This window comes from Atractosteus spatula, chromosome 1, assembly GCF_055471065.1.
Source record: "Atractosteus spatula isolate fAtrSpa1 chromosome 1, fAtrSpa1.hap1, whole genome shotgun sequence".
Classification (NCBI taxonomy): domain Eukaryota; kingdom Metazoa; phylum Chordata; class Actinopteri; order Semionotiformes; family Lepisosteidae; genus Atractosteus; species Atractosteus spatula.
In genome coordinates, this window is record NC_142706.1 from 78,042,330 (window position 1) to 78,061,170 (window position 18,841).

The 18,841-nt window shown below is 40.0% G+C and overlaps 1 protein-coding gene across 1 annotated transcript in view; it reads left to right on the forward strand.

Annotated features, from left to right (window-relative positions):
- Positions 1–18,007, forward strand: part of slc4a11 (solute carrier family 4 member 11) — a 53,514-nt gene extending 35,507 nt beyond the window's left edge. Inside the window, exons 9-20 of the mRNA XM_088924402.1 lie at positions 162–246; positions 1,620–1,745; positions 2,719–2,832; positions 3,917–4,049; positions 5,335–5,408; positions 6,902–7,106; positions 7,333–7,439; positions 7,940–8,105; positions 9,171–9,344; positions 11,150–11,345; positions 12,918–13,087; positions 14,172–18,007. Coding sequence (XP_088780528.1) covers positions 162–246; positions 1,620–1,745; positions 2,719–2,832; positions 3,917–4,049; positions 5,335–5,408; positions 6,902–7,106; positions 7,333–7,439; positions 7,940–8,105; positions 9,171–9,344; positions 11,150–11,345; positions 12,918–13,087; positions 14,172–14,238 — 1,617 coding nt within the window. The 3' untranslated portion in view covers positions 14,239–18,007. The remainder of the gene's footprint in view (positions 1–161; positions 247–1,619; positions 1,746–2,718; positions 2,833–3,916; positions 4,050–5,334; positions 5,409–6,901; positions 7,107–7,332; positions 7,440–7,939; positions 8,106–9,170; positions 9,345–11,149; positions 11,346–12,917; positions 13,088–14,171) is intronic.
- The last annotated feature ends 834 nt before the right edge of the window (positions 18,008–18,841 follow it).

Consider the following 18,841-nt stretch of genomic DNA (forward strand, 5'->3'; position numbering starts at 1 on the left):
AAGAAACATATTCTTTCTAAATTTGTGTTTGTTATAGTACATGGTGCAAATAAACTCAAATAAATTCAGTGGTGTTATTGTTGCTGTTGCCGTATTAAATCGTGATTGCTAATTTAACACCCCATATTCATGATCTGAACAGGTTCTGTCTCTCTCTTTAGTACAGGGACTTCCTGAGGGCTGGCAGGGGTATTTATGAAGACTTCTGTCGACGGCTGCCTCTTTATACCTCTGACTTCACAGACGGTATTTGGATTTGTGCTTTTGTGCCAAGAAGCCGCATAAAAAACAAAGAAATCTTTTGGAAAATAATCCTTTCTTCTCTATTTGAAGATGTTAAAACTGAGAGATTAGAAACAGTTTCTACATGGCATAACGATTATTATACAACATCAAGCTAACCTAGAGAAATTAAAAAAGAATGAAAAGCAGGAAGCGCACCCATGATAATGGGATTTGTTCAACTTTCTGCCTACTGTCTCACATCCACTGCTGGTGTCTGGCTCACTGAGGACATTAGTAGCACGGTCCCTGTGGTTCTCTGGGGAAAGACTGCAGGCAGCACCTTGGCATGGACCCTTCTTTATCAGCGCTTCTTCAGCACCATGGACAGCGCCTTCTCTCGGTGTCACTCTTGATATGTACAGGGAGGCCCTGCGAAATCTGGGAATCTACTGAGAGCGCATTGAGATTCAGAGCTCTTCACAACAACACCTAAGAACTTCTCCATGTTAACTTATCTTTGACTAAAGTAGTTAGTAGTTGCATAATCTGGACCCTCATAGCTTATTTGTAGGTCCTGCTTTCACCTCCCTTGTGTTGTCGAACATGGCTTCAGTCACTCATCCGAGATGAATATCCACCTGATTTTCTTTAGATTTAATATATTTTTGTTATATAAACCAAATACCCCATCCTGCAATGAACGTATTCTCTTTTCTACATTTAATTGACTTTTTATAAATATTTCACAAAGAAAATTTATAAAGAGCTCAAATTCATTTAATTTAAATTCATAAATTCATTTAGTTTCAGTACAGAAAATAAAGAAAGTTAAAAGTTTACTTTTCAGAAGAAACTCTTGAGAGTCAAATAAAAAAAGTACATGCTATCCAGGTTCAGAGGGAACAATGTCAGTGTTCTGCAACAGGCAGCAGTGTGGAGCAGTTTCCAGGCCTCTGGGCTCCAGATTCACAGGTCAAATCCCAGCAAGGTGCTGCTGTCTTCCCTTTGAGCAAGGTGCTTGACTAAGTGCTCTATGTAAATAGGTCCACTCTCTCTCATTGCAGATATGAGTTTGTTCTCACTTGAGTTATCTGGCTTAATGCCATTGAGCCCTGTAATGCTATTAGCTCATTAGCTCAGTGATCCCTGAATCTTCTACAGTCCTTTTTTATGGACAGCAGAGACTGAGGTTTGCCTACATCTTGTTCCAGACACCACATCTTCCATGACTGCAAAAACATGTTACCTACTGTACTTTCAAACCTAAACACACCTGCACTAAATTCACTTACTTGTGTCTGTGGGGCCTCTTATCCAAGCTGAAGGTGAGCCTACTCCTCTTGCAGTTCTGAATCAACCCCTTTAGAATACCTCACTCTTGCTCTTTTCTCCAGGAATTGTTGGGAGCAACAAGACACTTCTGAAATATACCACCACTGCCATCTTTCTGTATATCGCCATCCTGCTCCCAGCCATCGCCTTCGGGTCTCTGAATGATGAGAGCACACGGGGGGAGATTGGTGAGTGACTCCCCTTTGGATCTAGGTGCCAGTGTCTGGCATTTGACACTCATAACAATACATAAGTCATTTCTAAGTTGAAACCGCTAAGCTAAAACCTGCTGCTTGTGAAGTAAAAAATTGTGATATTCATTTCAATATAATTTCTTTATTACAATGACATTTGCTTGCGATACATTCATAGAACATTTGGCACACTATTAGTTTTGCAGTTGCTGTTGTCAGAAAATGCAAACCCTCACAATGATGTTGTGAAGCAAGACAAACGGTCTTTCTAAACTTTATTTAGTTACGTTGCTGCAGCACAGAAAAGGCAAATTCAATATTGGCCAGAAATGATCCAAAACCAGATTAGGTTTTAGGCTCTGGTGTTACTAGAGAGGTTTTAATGCCAAAGATCAGAATCTCAGAGGTGAAGTCAGACAAGAGGAACAGGAAGCGCTGAGTCGGTGAAAGAGGCTGCAGAGGCATGAGAGGAGCTGGAGGTTATTTAGTTTATAGACAAAGATTTTGCTTGAATGAGTTGACACAGTGTGTCAGGCAGCTTTAGTTTAGATGGAGCAAACGTTAGCAAAAAAGGTACGTAGCATTTGTCAGAATGAGAAATATGACTGAAATTGTAAACGTTGCCATTGGAAAAAATAATTTAAATAATTATCTGAAATGTAAATTCAATTTTTATTCTGGTAAGCCATCAGAAAATAAATGTAGGATCTATCAAAATTTCATAAATAAGATATACGACCTAACTAAGATACAGAAATTGGGTATCTTTTAATTAGGAATGGATTTTTTAGAAAATGTAATATAAACATTAGTCTATATAGAGCAATTATTTAAACATGATCATTTAAATGTGCAAATAAAGAGAAGCTGTAGTATGGCTCAGTGCTTAGGGAAGAAGTCACCAGGTGATGTGGAGGTGGTCATTGTACCTGTCAGTGTTTCTCAGCCCTGTTTTCCCTCTTCACAGACGTACGGAAGACCATTATCGGACAGAGCATTGGAGGCATCATCTATTCTCTGTTTGCTGGGTCCCCACTGGTCATCCCACTGACCACAGCCCCCCTTGCCATCTTCATCAGCGGTAATGTTTTGCTCTGCTCTCTGCCTGTGTGAGCTGCGAATGAATGGAAGATAGCTGGTCAGTGATGACACCGCAGAAACTGGAGTCTGTCTCCCCATTTCTCTGTCTAGTAATTGGAGTTTTGCGTTTTATTCCTTCATCAAGGTCCCTTCCAATGCCAGGATCTGTAATGGCTCGGTATAAGAAGCACTGAAGAGTGCACCCAAACATATACTATGCGGTACATAAACATATTAAGCATCAAAACAAATGCATCAATCTATGTACAGTATGTGTTTTTAGAAAAGTAAAGCTTATAAATATTTTATTAGTAAGCTGATTTGGCATAGATGATAAGGTGATTCAACCTGCTGAATATCCAGACTGGTGAAAATCATGAAAGACACAGAAAGGAACCCATATGCCTCAAGATACCTTTGCCTTCCTGCAATGGGTATGTTAGAATAACAGTTCAGGTGGGTAGCTGCGTCAGCATGCGTAGGCTGCAAAGGAACAAGTAATAGGTTTATTCCATGCTGAAAAAAAGAAGAAAGAGAACACAACGTTTCGGCCGTGGAGCCACCTTTCGGCCGTGGAGACACCTGAAGAAGGCTCCACGGCCGAAACGTTGTGTTCTCTTTCTTCTTTTTTTCAGCATGGAATAAACCTATTACTTGTTTCTTTGTTAGAATAACACCTCAGGGGGACTCTGCAGCAGTGGAGCCGAGTCCCCTGTGATCAGTGAATCAAGGGCTTGTGCTGACCACTCTGATGGACATGAGTGAGCTTGTTGCGCAGACATGCAGAATTCTCCCCTGTCTGTTGCATTACAGACCAACCAGTGGGGAGGTCCAAGGGTAACGGTCTGGGCAGGAGAACTCCACTTGTACTGATTGATTTGAACCTGACTGCATGCAGCACATTGATAGAGTTAGGGGGTTGAGTTAAACTCCCAAAACCATTTTTGTAAAGAGCTGCCTCCTGTTCTCAGAACCAGCCTGCCCAGGACATGTCAGGAAAGGGCAGTGCTGACAGTAAGCAGATTGGCAGTGCTGTCTGTTCTTGTGTTAACAGGAGGCAATGCTCACTCACAGTTGTCTTGCAGTTATCAGGGAAATCTGTGATGAGTATAACTTGAACTTCCCTGCCTTCTACGCCTGCATTGGCCTGTGGAACAGCTTCTTCCTCATTCTGGGAGGCATCTTCAATGCCAGCCTGCTGATGAAGCTCTTCAAACGGTCAGTCCGTCCAGCCTCTCCATCAGTCAGCCTCTCAGTTGGTTTTAGTCAGTCTGTTAGCCTCCAAGGCCCTGTCAGTGAGTTTGTATATCTCAGTCAATTAACTCACACTGCCCCAACACTGTATAAGTTTCTATCTTGTTCTGAAGGTCTTGTATTCTGGAGTTCAGTTCGTAGCTTTGGAAAGTTATGACTGGCTTGCTGAGAATGCTTATACTACTGTATGTGTGTTTTTGGGAAGTAATGCATTTAGATACCTTTAACAGCTGTATAAGACAATACAGCTGACCCTCTTATGTTGTAATAATCATTTATTTAACCAGATAATTAAGTTGAGAACAGATTTTCCTGTACAGTGATGACCTGGCCATGAGGCTTCATACCACTGTAGCAGAGTAGAGAAGCAGTGAGAGAAAGAAAACAAAAATGAAAACAATATTGACAGACATGAGCAGAACAGGGCTGTGTTAATAAGCACAAAGGTCAGGAAGAAATGTTTTATCACCACAACTGAAAAATTTCTCGGATATGCAGGTGGACAGTTCCAGCTCCCTGTTCCTCCTCCTTGTTCCAGTCATTAGCAGTGGAAATCCAAAATAACTTGACTCAGAGTCTATAGTTGTTCCTGTGATGTTCAGTTTCCTAAAATAACTGCTTCTTAAAGTGTAGGATGGCAACAAAATGCAATGCAATAATGCAATAAATTATAAAGATAGGAAGTGTCTCCTCAATTAAATTATATGTAACTTAACATGGTATATTAGTAACCAAAATACAAGCAACAGGTTTGAAAAAGTCAAACTCAACATAATCTGAAAGTACTTTGTGAAAGTAAACAAAGAAACCAATATGTTTTTATTTTTTCATGATTGTAGAGCCTGAGTAGCAAGAAAGCACTAGAGCCCAAATGTTTTTAGATTTTCAGATTAATTATTCTTACAAAAACAAGTTTTTACAATATTTATATACCATCCAAAAATTTTCAATTCAAATTGACATGTATAGAACAAATCACTGATGTTAATGCTGAGCTGAAGCCTATGTTTTACATGTACTGTACAGAGCTATGCAGAGCACCAGATTGTCTCTGGGGTTTGCTTTGGCTTGACTAAGTTATAGCTTTGTCTGGGGCTTTTCATCAGACAGAAGGAGATTAAGAAACTTCAAGGTGATGACTAACTATTCTAATGTTATTCAGTTCCATGCTACTGAAGAAAATCCTGAATAATGTATGTCTGTTCAGTGATGACTTATTTATTTTTCTGAGGATTATTTTGTCTTTCAGATCTACAGAAGAGGTCATAGCACTTTTCATTTCTGTTGCCTTTGTGGGGGATGCTGTGAAAGGCACCTTCAAAAGTAAGAACACTTCAGAACACATCTGTCTTTTTAACCTATTACTCTTTTGTTAAGTCTTCTACAAGACCAGGCACAAAATAGACATCACAGAAGAAAAAGAGTAGAAAGGAACACTAATGCTTAATGTTTCAGATAAAGAGAAGAGGGGAGAGGGGCTGCGACATTCCTCTGACAGAGGGGCAGTCTTAATGGATATGAATGGGGATTAATCCTGCTTTATAACATTTTCTGGAGATTTTGAAATCAGAGAGGTTCAGAAATATCCATATTTACATTAGGTTAAAACAACATTTGCATGATTTACTCATGTAATGATCGACTCTGGCACTGATTGACTAAGGTACAAGTGTTATTGGCACTTAATTGAGTACAAAAATAACATAAAAATATAAAATTCAATACAATATATCACTTGATCATTCTTCTGTGGTCTTATTTTGTAGAATTGCAGCAAACTGTTCACAATTTGTAAATTGAACTTTTAATTAAGGTTTGGGAGAAATGGCAGTAACACAGTCGTCCTTCAACACTGATGCTGTACTTAGTACATCCTCCATGAAGTCACTTCCTGAAATGCTGTCCGGAAACCACAGGAAAACCCTCTTTCTTCCTGACTTTCATTTTCCTTTTGCACCTCCAGCCCCTCTCCCTCTCTGAGTGGACCCCTTGGTTAACTGATTCCCTTCTCCTACTGTATGTCCAGCGAGTTATGCCATAGCTGCCTGTTCTTAACTTTTCAGTAAAGATGACATATGATCTGATTGGGTGTTGTTATTCCTCGTGAAACTATTCTGTGCATTGTTTTGCACACATTGTGTTATATGCCAGGGGTCTCAAACTCAGTTCAATTCCTGGCTCTCCTCATGTCTTCTTTTTTTTTGTTCCAATGTGAGTAGTGAATGAAATGATTCACCTACTGCTATTTCTATATTTTTTATGACACACTGTATGCAAGACTTTCTTAAGGTTTTTTACATTTAGTTATTAAAAACATTCACTTCATTAAATTTTCATATCTAGAAAAACATCAGAGACAGATTAGAAATATCGCACTTATGCAGCTAAACAAATAATATGACCCACTATGTAACTGAGAGCTCAGGTAGACAGACACTCAGGAGACACCAGGCTGTCCTGGACACTGGCTTTATTCTGAGCGGGTCAGACAAGTACAATATATAGTTTTATTCTGAATCATACATTTGACTTTTTTTTTTACCAGAATGCCTATATGTGGCATCACAAAGCAAGGTCCAGTTTTTCCTTCAGCTAGCAATAGTTTCACTTTAATGTTAGTCTTTGCTCAAATGTTGGTCTAATTTCTCATCAGGTACAGACAATTCTGCTTTATTTTCTTATAGTATGTGAGCTAAAGAAACAATGGTTTGCTTAGCCGAAGTGCTGTTGCCTTTGCTGTTAAGTGCTGCTGAAATGCTAACCCAGTATGTCTTCTCCAAGCTTCATTCTCTGCAATGTCTGCCCCCCTCTGTCAGTCTTCCACAAGTATTACCACGCCCCCTGGCTGCTGCTGAACGGAAGCACTGTGAGGGTGCCTGGACTGTCACTCTGGAACCGGAGTGAGAGCATGGCACTGGAGGACCTCGTTATCCTGTGCTCCCGCGAGAGGCCAGTGCTGTGCCTGCTGCTCATGCTGGGGACCCTATGGCTCGGCTACACCCTGTACCAGTTCAAGAGGAGGTGAGGCAGTGCAATTGCAAGGTCCTCATTTCAGCTGGAATAAACCTATTACTTGTTCCTTTGCCGCCTACACATGCGGACACAGCTACCCACCTGAACTACTTCATATTATTATAATGCTTATCTATTTCAGTTAAATGAATGACCTGTTTATTTCAGATTATAATGTGAGGAGATGCGTCCCTCCCAATGCCTGACACTCAATGTGTTTTTTCTGGTTTTGTAGCCCCTTCCTGCATGCCAAAGTGAGAGAGGTGCTGTCGGACTGTGCTCTGCCCATCTCTGTGCTCATCTTCTCCTTCGTGGGTTCATATGTGTTCATCGATATTGACCGTCAGTATTTCCACACTCCTTCTTTCTGAGCACTATATTGCTTAATTGTGCCAATATCATTTTACTGCAGTACATGTGGCAGGCCGTCTGTAGGAAGGGCTGTAATTGCACAGATCTGCCACTAGAGGTCACTTCACATCTTCTAAACTGCTGGTAGCCAAATCGGGATCATATTAGAACTGGTTAATTTGTATAAGAGTGCAATTAAGTTTTGGATTGGTATAAATGGGGTGTGCAGCAGTGGTAAATGTATGTTTATACACCATAGCTAATGTTCCCAGTAGCTAATTAACCTTCTAGTATTTGGACTGTGGGAGGAAACCGATGCACTGTGAGGCAGCAATGTTAACCACTGTACCAATGTATTTATGCCCTAATAATTTAAAAAAGAGTACTGTACAGTATATTTCTCCTGTTATGTGTGAATTAGATAAACCTACTACACCAAAACATACAGTACAGCCTGTAAAAAGGCCTCACTCCTTTCTTGTGTCTTACAGTTCCAGTCTTTAATTTTCATGAGGGGAACCTATTCAACGTGGCTCCTTTCAGCCTCCTCTCTCCCATGTCTGTGCTAAGTGCCATGGGGGTGGGCTTCCTCCTGGCGCTGCTCATCTTCATTGACCAGAACATCGTGGTGTCACTCACCAATGCCCCCGAGAACAGGTACCTGCTCGGAGCTGCTGCAGACCCTTCTGTCTTCACCTTGTCATGCACAGGCAACATTTATAAAACGTTATCACTTTGCTAAATAATAATTCTCTTCCCATAAAATATTCCTAAAAATAAAAAATAGCAGATAAGATCTTATTCACAGTTTAGTCAATTCACAGTCAACTAATTCAGACAAAGGAACAAGTAATAGGTTTATTCCATGCTGAAAAAAAGAAGAAAGAGAACACAACGTTTCGGCCGTGGAGCCTTCTTCAGGTGTGTCAAGTTCTCTCAATGACAGACTCGTTTCCTTCTAAATCCTCTCTATTCATTTGCAGGTTTTGACTTCACACCTCTCATCACCTCTCTCGACTTCACACCACCTGAGTGTAGACTCTGCTCCCACCTCCTCTCCTGCTCCCACCTTCTCTCCACTCCTGGCTTCTATTCTCTCATACTTTTTCTACTGCTGGTTTTCCTCTCTCCCCCACACCTGAAGGAGGCTCCACAGCTGAGACATTGTTTCTCTTTTCTTTTCAACTTGGAATAAACCTTTACTTGTTAATCTGCAGTGAAGATTATTATTTTGTGAAAGTTGATACTTTTTAACGAAAGTTATGTTCATTTCTAAGAATGATGTAGGAAAATATAGAAAACATACCACAAGTCAGAAGAATGGGCAATCACATGAAAAAACAGAAAACAGAAACTAATTAAACAAAGTCATAACATAAACAACATAAAGCATGACCACTCTGTCATAGTTTGTGCAGGAACTAAATTAATTATAACTGGTCTTCTTCCAATATGATGAATTTCCTGGCAGCTGATATTGAGTAGAGCCAAACTACTGGCAAATATGCTATTTGAATGTTAAGTAATATCAGCTACAGCAACTGATCTAGAATAATGGAGCCAATCTGTCATTCTAAACAGCAATATAATCAAATATCAATGATTAGTTTTTAACCAAGTTTAAATTGTGACAGCAGTGTCTGCAATGATGTGCCAGCATTTCTTGCACAAGTACGAATGCAGCATACCTGGAGGACTGAACCTGCGCTCTGTGTGCTTCAGGCTCCTGAAAGGCACAGCCTACCACTGGGACTTGATGCTGTCCGGCTTCATCAACATCCTGATGTCAGTACTGGGGCTGCCCTGGATGCACGCAGCATTTCCCCACTCCACACTGCATGTGCGTCAGCTGGCCTATGTGGAGCAGCGCGTGGAGGGGGGCCACCTGTATGAGACGTAAGTGGGACCTCCAGGAGCTGGCAAGCATTTCAGCCTAAACGTCCCTGAACTGGTCAAAGAGAATCAAGAGGTTAGAGCAGGGCTGGGCTAATGCTAGGAAGAAGCATGGATCTCACGCTACATAACTGTCTGGGCCATACGCAAAAGAGAGTCAAGCATGATGCCTCTTCTGTTTAATTCCTTCATACATTGTAGCAACAGACCTAATATACAAAATAAGCTGTTTGAACATACAGTCAAGTCAATTGTGAAACACTATTACTTTTAGGGTGAATAAATGGAAGAGTTTTAGTTAATTGTGGGTGTTTTTATTCCACTTTTGATCCGTATCTTAAGATCTCTTAATCTATAAGGACCGTAGGAGTTTTTAGAAGATTTTCTCCTACTACATAATGACAGCCTCATTTTTAGTTTTTTTTGCGAACCACATGGGTAAATTAATAATTGGACTTCCTTCAAGTGGATGCAGCAGTATCAGGATTAAATCATGACAGTAAAAAGCAACAAAGAACATAAATCGAATTTTAAGTTTGGCAAAGCTAAGTCCCTTTCAAAGGAACAAGTAATAGGTTTATTCCATTCTGAAAAAAAGAAGAAAGAAAACACAATGTTTACTTTCTTCTTTTTTTCAGCATGGAATAAACCTATTACTTGTTCCTTTGCAGCCTACGCATGCAGACGCAGCTCCCCACCTGAACTACTAAGTCCCCTTCATATCTCCAACATTGAAATGTGGAGAATTAATACAAGCTCTCTTACCTTTTCTCTTGAATTTGGACATTCTAATCTATACTCTATCCCAAAGTGTAACAGGAAGAGATGGAAAAATATAATTCAAAATGGAATACACATTTGTTTTTGTTATGGAAATGAGAGCCTAAAGAAACATCACAAGTTGTTCACTGTGATGGGATTTAAAGAGAGTGAATCTCAGACCCCGGGGTCTGTGAAGTGTTTGACCATCACAGTCAGAGTCAGGCCAACCTTCTCCACTGCAGAGTTTCAGGAAGTAATGTAGCACAGAGCAACATGTGTTGAGAAGTAAAGGTAGAAATAATAGATTCATAGTTTGCTCTGGAGGTTCCAAAGACAAAGAAAACAACAGAAGTGATAGTGGGCATCTCTGAAGCGAACCCCTAAAAACAACAAAATGGAAACACCACCACTTTTGGAGAATTGGAATATAAATCTTTAATTCTAATTAATGAAACATGGTCTTAACCTGTATAATCTTGATCTGACTAAAGCCTGGATCAGTGTCCAGTAAACAGCTCTGAGAGAGGCTCTGTCTGTAGCCAGGTGTTAAATTTGAGGATTGGCAAATGTTATCAGACACACCCTTTAATAAAGTCTGTCTGATCGAGGTCACACAGTCCTCCATTTGACATGATAGCACATTAACATGGAGTCAGAGCAATTCGAAGAGAAAGGACAAAAACTGACGCACAGTGTGGGATAGTCAGTTTATGTTTATAACATCTTTCATGTCAAAATATGTCTAGAAAGAAAGAACAATACATAGGTTATGTAGCACATGATGAGTCACACAGGAAAGAAAAAGAATTATGTTAAACATCAGGAAATTCAATTATTACACAATAAAAACTGGGGGTACATTTGTGATTTTTCCATACCATCACTTAATCAAACATGCTGTACACTGAGAATGTTAGAAATGAAAAGCATGATCTAGTAGGAAGCAGGGTTCACCAAACTCGTTCTGAACCACTTTCCCTAAACAGCTTTCCTTATTTCTGCTGCTACTACTCTTGCAAGCAGTGCCTTGTGTGTGTTCCTTTCAGGATCGTCAGTGTGATGGAGACTCGCCTGACCTCTCTCGCTGCCAACATTCTGATTGGTGTGTCAGTGTTCCTGCTGCCAGTCCCACTGCAGTGGATCCCCAAGCCTGTCCTGTATGGCCTCTTCCTGTACATTGCCCTCACCTCCATTGATGGCAACCAGCTGTGTGACCGCATGGCCCTCCTCCTCAAGGAGCAGGTGATTAACATTTATTAATTATAAATATGGTGACTTCCTGAATGCTTAATGCATACATTTCCCCTGAGCCTTACTCAACTCTTACACTCTTCAAACAAGCACAATAAAACAGAGCAAGAGGACATCTTGGACTTGTGTAGTAGTCCATGGTACAGGGTATGAACTCCTTTCATAATTTTTATTGCAAAACTGACATAAGAAGAAAGGTTCCTGGTTGTAATAGGCAATTGTTGAGTTGCAAATGAGGAGGCCATTTGGCCCATTTAGCTTTACTCTCTAGATAAGAGAAAAGGCATCTTCTGTTCTCGTACAGTATGTAGTTTACACTTGTGTCCCCTGGTTCGTGTTTCACTGTGTATGCTGGAGAAGTGTGTAGACTTTACCCATGCCTTTGAGGTTGAATACTTGAAAATGTTTAGTTCCTTCCACTTGGCACTTTGAGATTCCCTTGAGCCCTGGAATTCAAAGACTGAGAATGAATCTGGTTGCTGCTCTCTGGACTGATTCCAGAGTAGAAAAATCTTTTAGATACTTTATTGATCCCGTGAGGAAAATTGCAGAATTTTCTATAATGTGGTGACCACAATCGTACACAATATTCAGAATAAGACATTGCTAGTTAACAGCAAAATTTATAACATTCCTTTATTCAAACTCTACAAAATCTAACATAATTTAGATAATTGTGTCAACATAAAAAACCCACGTAAATAAAACATATAAAACATAAAAAGACACTTTTATAAGTAGCATTTTTTAGCTCCATTTTTCCTATTTTATATTTATTATTTGTTTTTACTGACTGCATGCAATTCACTTCCCTTATCTACATTAGTTTATAAAGTAATGATAATGGTATTCACTCAATTCACTCAGGTTGGGAGATTGTCAAACAGAGATATTTAATTCAATCAGCTGAAGGGGAGAATATCACAGAGATACGGTTTCCCATAACACTCATTAGGACATGCTTACTGGACTGAAGTTACACTTTCCTTTTTATACATTAAAAGTAGGCAAAACTAACATATCAAAAGATCATACAGGAAAAGGGGCAGTGTCAGAAGTCAAACAAACAGGACAGGAAGATACCATTTGGCATCCTGCAATTTGTTTCACTTCTCTCTGGTTGAATGAGTGTGAAGAATCACAGGCTTTAGTTTGCACCTAAGACAGTGGTCTTAGGTGCAAACAGAAAACCTTTCCTGCGCACAGTCACTGTCTTGACCTTTTCACTTGGCCTTCCACAGTAATGTAACACTCTATGCTCATTTACAGTTGTGCCTGATTTCTACCAGCCAGGTCAGTGAGGAACCACTGTGTGATTTGCAGCAGTGTGAGGTGGAGCTCTGGGCTAGTGACTGAACAGCACTGATCACAGTCTAGTGCCATGTATATATCTGTTGCAGTCAATACTGTCACATGCCTTTAACAAGTGTTAAGCTGATCAGCCATTTGGTAACAATTCAGGTAATGATGATCATGCGTGACACAAAAGCAGGAAGACTCAGTGGCTGCGAGTGGGAAATGTTCACTTCTGATTGATGTGACGTTTCTCTCTCTGTACCCCAGACCTCCTACCCGCCCACCCACTATATCCGCAAGGTGCCCCAGAGGAAGATCCACTACTTCACGGGGCTGCAGATGCTGCAGCTGCTGGTGCTGTGTGCCTTTGGGATGTACCCCCTTCCCTACATGAAGATGATCTTCCCTCTCTTAATGATCCTTCTCATCCCCATCAGGTACCATGCCCACCTTAGTAGGAGCCCCAAAAGGCCTACAGTATGTCAGTTTGATTAATTGATTGAGTATCCTGTATTTGTTGACATGATCTGCCCTTTTCTGCTTCTGTCCAATGTCCTATTTTTCAGACAGTACAAAGACTATACAGCTGGGGATCTGCTTTATTCATTTACTCTGTAATGTTACTGAAACAGCAGCAGTGTGACCACTTTGTAGACTGAGTAAAGAAACTAAGACTGGGTCTGGGCAGTAGTGACTACTTGGTCATAGCATTACAGATCCCATGGCTGCCTGTAAGAGTTGGGGTTTTAACTTCAGTATTCTGGCTGAATTCCACTCTGGGATTGTTCATTCTGGTCTCCATGAAACTCTCCCTTAAGTCTGTTGGGTTCTAAATTTCTCCCTCTGATCTGCTGTGAAGTGAGGCTGCTGTATGTCTCTCAGGTGGGGCTGCACTTCTGTGGTGGATACAAAGCCTCCCGTTTGTGGAATTCTTTGAGATCCTTTATGATCTATAAATGTAAGGCATTATTATTAATTCTTATTAACAAAAATGTAAAGGCTCTTTATATGCAGCTGTAGGTAGGGCCACCATTTGTCTCAACCCTCCGACACAGGAAGTGCAGGTGATGAGGGCAGCATCACACTCCAGCCAGCCTATTACCCCCAGAAGGATTAACCCCCCACTACTCATTCAGAAAGCAGGCTGAATGGACCTTGGAGCCCTCTAGAAAGAATTAGAGCAAGCTACATCACCTGCTCCTACCTGGGATTGAACCCAGGACCTTCTGGTCAGGAGCTAAACACCCTTGCCATCTGAGCTACCACGGCTCCATGTGCAGCTGTACATAGTTTAAAATAATGTGGTATTCTGTTGACTTTGCACTTTCTCTCCATATTGTTATTGGCTTTCTCCTAAAGATGTGCTGTATTCTGTAGGTTAATGGGCAGCCCTTAGTAGTAATCTGCCTTGTACCCATTGCCTGCACTAAACTAAATGGTAATTGAAAACAGACAAATGTTCTAGAAAACAGCTGTCCCAGTGAAGCCTGACTAAGTTCCTTCTCCGGTTCTTCTTTGCAGGAACTACCTGCTTCCCAAAGTCATTGAAGCCAAATACCTGGATGTAATAGATGCACAGCACATGTGAGGATAAAGAACTGACTAAAGCATGGCTCGGACTCCAAAAGGGCAAAAAAATATATTTCTAAATAAAAAAATAGAATATTTTTGCTATTTGTGTGACTGAAGCCCTGGGACACTGAAGCCTGCAGGGAAGCAAACATGAGATTGAAACATGTTTTCCTTACATTCTCACCTGTTGCTATAGAGCATCCCGGGACCTACTGGGTGCCCAGGTGTCCGGCTGTGTGAGAAAGTGTGATTTACATGGGAATACACAGTGGCTGGCCACATTATTAGGACCCAGTTAAAGCCACAGAAGTGGGAAGAAGAGATGGGTCCCCACAGTACTGCTTTGCTGAGCTGTCTCTCCTTCCTGGCCTGTCCTCATACCCAGACACAGGCCATGGTTCTCCGGGCCCAAGACTGGACCGGACGTCCAGAAGTTCTAAGGTCTAGTGACCCAGGTAGCTCAGTTCCTGTCTTGATGTCTTAATGTAATACAGAACAATGCCAAACCTCAGACAGAGGAGAAGAGCACTTCAACCCACACATGTATGATAATCCAAATAATGCACAAAAATATTTAACTTGTTTTAATTTTACAGCATTAAAAGCAAAAACAATGCTACAATTTGATGTGTTCATTAGGAGAGTATCTCACAAAAAAAACACCCTTCTCCAGACCAGCCGTCTTCATTGCCTAGACTGGGTTTTCCAAAATTCTCCAGACCTAAGGGACAATTTTTAAACAGTTTTTTGTGTCAAAAGATTCTTCTGGAGTTATATTTGATAGTTGAAAACTGGAAACATTGCATTAAAATGTTATTGTTTTATCCTTCAGGAGATAAGTGCGTTTGGAAACTACACAGCCAGCATTAAAGCAGTTATGTCAGTCAGAGAGCGCTGGATCATGGATCGATTACAATGTCTCAGACAGAAAGTAACTAGTGATCACTATCAATGATAAAGTGCATTAGAGCATTTAAATCCTTAATTGTGTTAATAAGCAGTTTCAGGCAAAACATATTCATATTCATTCTCTTTCTGAAATGTGTCCCTACTCTATCTTTTGGAAAGCAAATGTAGAAGACATATATTGATTACAACAGAAACATTAAGTATGAAGTTAAATTCTGTATAGTGCAGTCATACTTATTTTCTCGACATGAGAGGGATATTTTCAGTAAGCAATCTGATGTTCTTTAAAGAACAGATTTGCTGGGGTCTTCTTGGTACTTAGTTCTTAGTACTATTGCTATAATCCCAGTATGCTTCAGATTGTTAAAGCCAGTGTTTGGTGTAAAGGTGTCATTCTTGTGAATAGAGGCTCAAAGGCCCTGTTAAAGATTAGAAAAATGCTTCTCTATCAAAAGAGTGAAAGGAACTAGAGAAATGAGAAAACCGTCAGGCGATGGAATCCACGTGCTTGTAGGATGGCTGGCAAATGCTGAACATGTAAAAATTGGATTTGCTACCGTATGTAGAAAAATTAAAAAAATGCAGTGAAAGTAATTTAAAAATACATTTCCTTTTTCATTATATAGTTTATTTCAAGTAATTATTCAAGCAAAATCCTGTTGAAAAGCTCACATATGAAATATAGAACGTTTTACAACTTTGCCTGGCTTCAGAGGTGGTAAAAGAATGAAAAAAAAGAGAAAATTGGTTTTCTGATACTCAACTCTAAAACCAAAGGGCATATTACCTAAAATTAGTTTTCATTCCATCTTATTTTCCCAATTTCAGGTATTAGTGCTTCTTAAGTACTGCGTTTACTTTATATGAAAATTAGTTTTGGCACTTATGTTATTTATTTGGGCTGAGAATATCACAAAGTATATGAATCTGAAAATTATAACAATTTGATACAAAATACAGCAGCAGTTTATTAATTTATAAATTGATACAATATTGTTCTTTTCCATCTCTCTTTTTGGAGTTCTAGTGTTTTAATTCAAAATGACAGGGAGAAAACCAATTTATTGGAATAAAGAATTGTTTATATCTCATTCTTCTTAACTTTAAAGTCAGATATTTCATGTCTTGTGGTTTTAGTGTATTTGAAAGCTAATATATGTACTGTATGTACTTGACATGCACCATTCCCTGTGGTGTATTAGCGCCACAGAAAAAAAAATATTATTGACTTTTTACAAGATATTCCATTATTCCATGATAACCATTGCACTATAACAAGATTTTTTTTCACATTTATTGTTTCATTCTGTATCATTCCAATTTGATAGTAAGGACTTTTGTGTTGAGAAGATGCTGAACATTTGTTTTGCCTTTTGGCTTGTATGTAGCATTAAAACTGAATCAAGACACATTTCCTTTTGAAATGCACTCAGTTGTCCATGAGGGGATGGCATTTATTAAAACACAATTTACAAGCACATGGCCTTCAGAAAGAGCCTCCTGTAATGTTTTGTAACATATATATGGACATATCTAAAGCACTTGTAATGTCTTCTGGTTTTCTGTTGACTCTCCACGGCTCTGTTTACTGTATGTAGTTGCCGGTGCACTAGATGATCATTAGACTGTAGTGGCCAGTGTTCGGTGCAGGACTGAGCTTCTGCTGGGATTGTTCCTACAGTATATGGAGGGTCTTCTCTGCTACCTAAGAAAGCCCAGACACTTTTTATCAAGTGCATAGCATATATCATGAGAGAAATATTTTTGGCTGAGTCTGAGTTTCTGCTTCTTTGCATTAGTGAAGTCTAATAGTCTTTACTCCAACCACTGATAGGGGATCAGGAAGAAACTGATGCTGTACACAGTACAGCAGTGGTACAAGATGGCGTGAAGACAAACTAGCTCCTGTTCTCAGAAGTGTGTCCTTCCTAATATGGAACATTTCTGAAGGGGGGAGTGATTCATTTTTACAGCAAATACTTTGCTTTAAAAAAACAGTAAATGGTTTAATGTAATGTATGTTTCTTCAGGCACTTATTATTTCTTCAGGTCACTCATACAGTACGAAAAAACAAATAAGAATAAGACTAAGGCATTTTCCAAAAAGAGTAGCGGTGTTACTCCAGCATGTTGACCAAATTTCCCATTGGCCTTTACCAATCATGGCCTCCTAATAATTCCCGTCTATGAACTGGCTTCATCACTCTGCTCTCCTCCTCACTAATAGCTGGTGTGTGGGGAGCGTTCTGGTGCACTATGGCTTCTGTCGCATCATCCAGGTGGGGCTGCACACTGGTGGTGGTGGATGGGATCCCCATTATCTGTAAAGTGCTTTGAGTGGAGTGTCCAGAAAGAAAAGCACTATATAAGTGTAAGGATGTTTTATTAAGTAGGCAAATGATGTTTTTTTTTAAAGGTTGTGATGCTTTTTTGAAGGTCACCAGTGTGTCATGTTTATTAGTCTTTCTAATCATGTTTAAAACAATCCCAACACTCAGCTGAGCTTCTGATAAAACGTATGAGAATATTTTGCGCTTTTTTGTTCTCCTATAGTGCTAAGCTGTATTGAATTGAAACCACCCAGCCATTTGTGTTGGCTGATATTGTGTACTGTGTTGTCCTGTTGTTTAAGGCAACTTTTTTCTGTTATGAATGTAAAGTATAAATATTGTATTATACTTACAGAGAAAAGAAAACAGTATCATAATGTCTGAATCTTTTTCAGTAATAAGCTATATTTATAAGATGCAATGCACAAATCTAGAAAATCAGAAAAAAATCACAAGAAAAATAGGATTAACCCAGCAAATTAATGTTCACTGAAAAAAAAAGTTATCATTTTATATTGTTTACTGAATAAAAATACATTGCTGAGAGATATTTGTTGGAATGTTTTTTTTTAACTTAATGGAGTTTATTAAACAAAGAGCCAGCAGCCATATCATCCTGCAACTCACAACTGGCAACCCACTGAAGCTCAGCGTGTGTGAGCCTGGTCAGTACCTGGGTAGGAGACCTCCTGGGAAAAACTAAGGTTGCTGCTGGAAGAGGTGTTAGTCGGGCCAGCAGGGGGTGCTCACCCTGTGGTCTATGTGGGTCCTAATGCCCCAGTATAGTGATGGGGACACTATACTGTAAATAAGCGCCGTCCTTTGGATGAGATGTAAAACCGAGGTCCTGACTCTCTGGTCATTAAAAATCCCAGGGCATTTCTCGAAAAGAGTAGGGGTGTAACCCTGGCGTCCTGGCCAAATTTCCCATGCCTCCTAATAATCTCCCTCTATGAATTAGCTACGTTACTTTGTACCCCCTCCCCCGATGGCAGGTGGAGCGACGCACCGGTTGGAGTATTCTCGGTCGCATTTAATGGCAACGTCAGCTCAAAGATTTGGTTCAAACCACTGGTTTGCTGACAAGCGGACCCTGCTGATGCGGGATTAACGCTAGGAAAGAGAAAGGGAGTTTATTAAACAAAAAGTTTTAAGAGAAGGCAGGTTGTCCGCTCCTCAACCAGGTGAGATTCTTCAGTAAAGCTCAGTGTTTGAATCCCACCTTCATTAGGGTTTCTGCACCTGTTACTCAGATATTAGACATCCATATTGTTACAGCTCTAGGTGACTAGGGAGTGTCTCTTAGAGTTTAGATAAAGATTGTTACACCTGGCAGATTAAACATTTCTAGCATCAAAGCAGAGTGGATGTGTGCCGAGA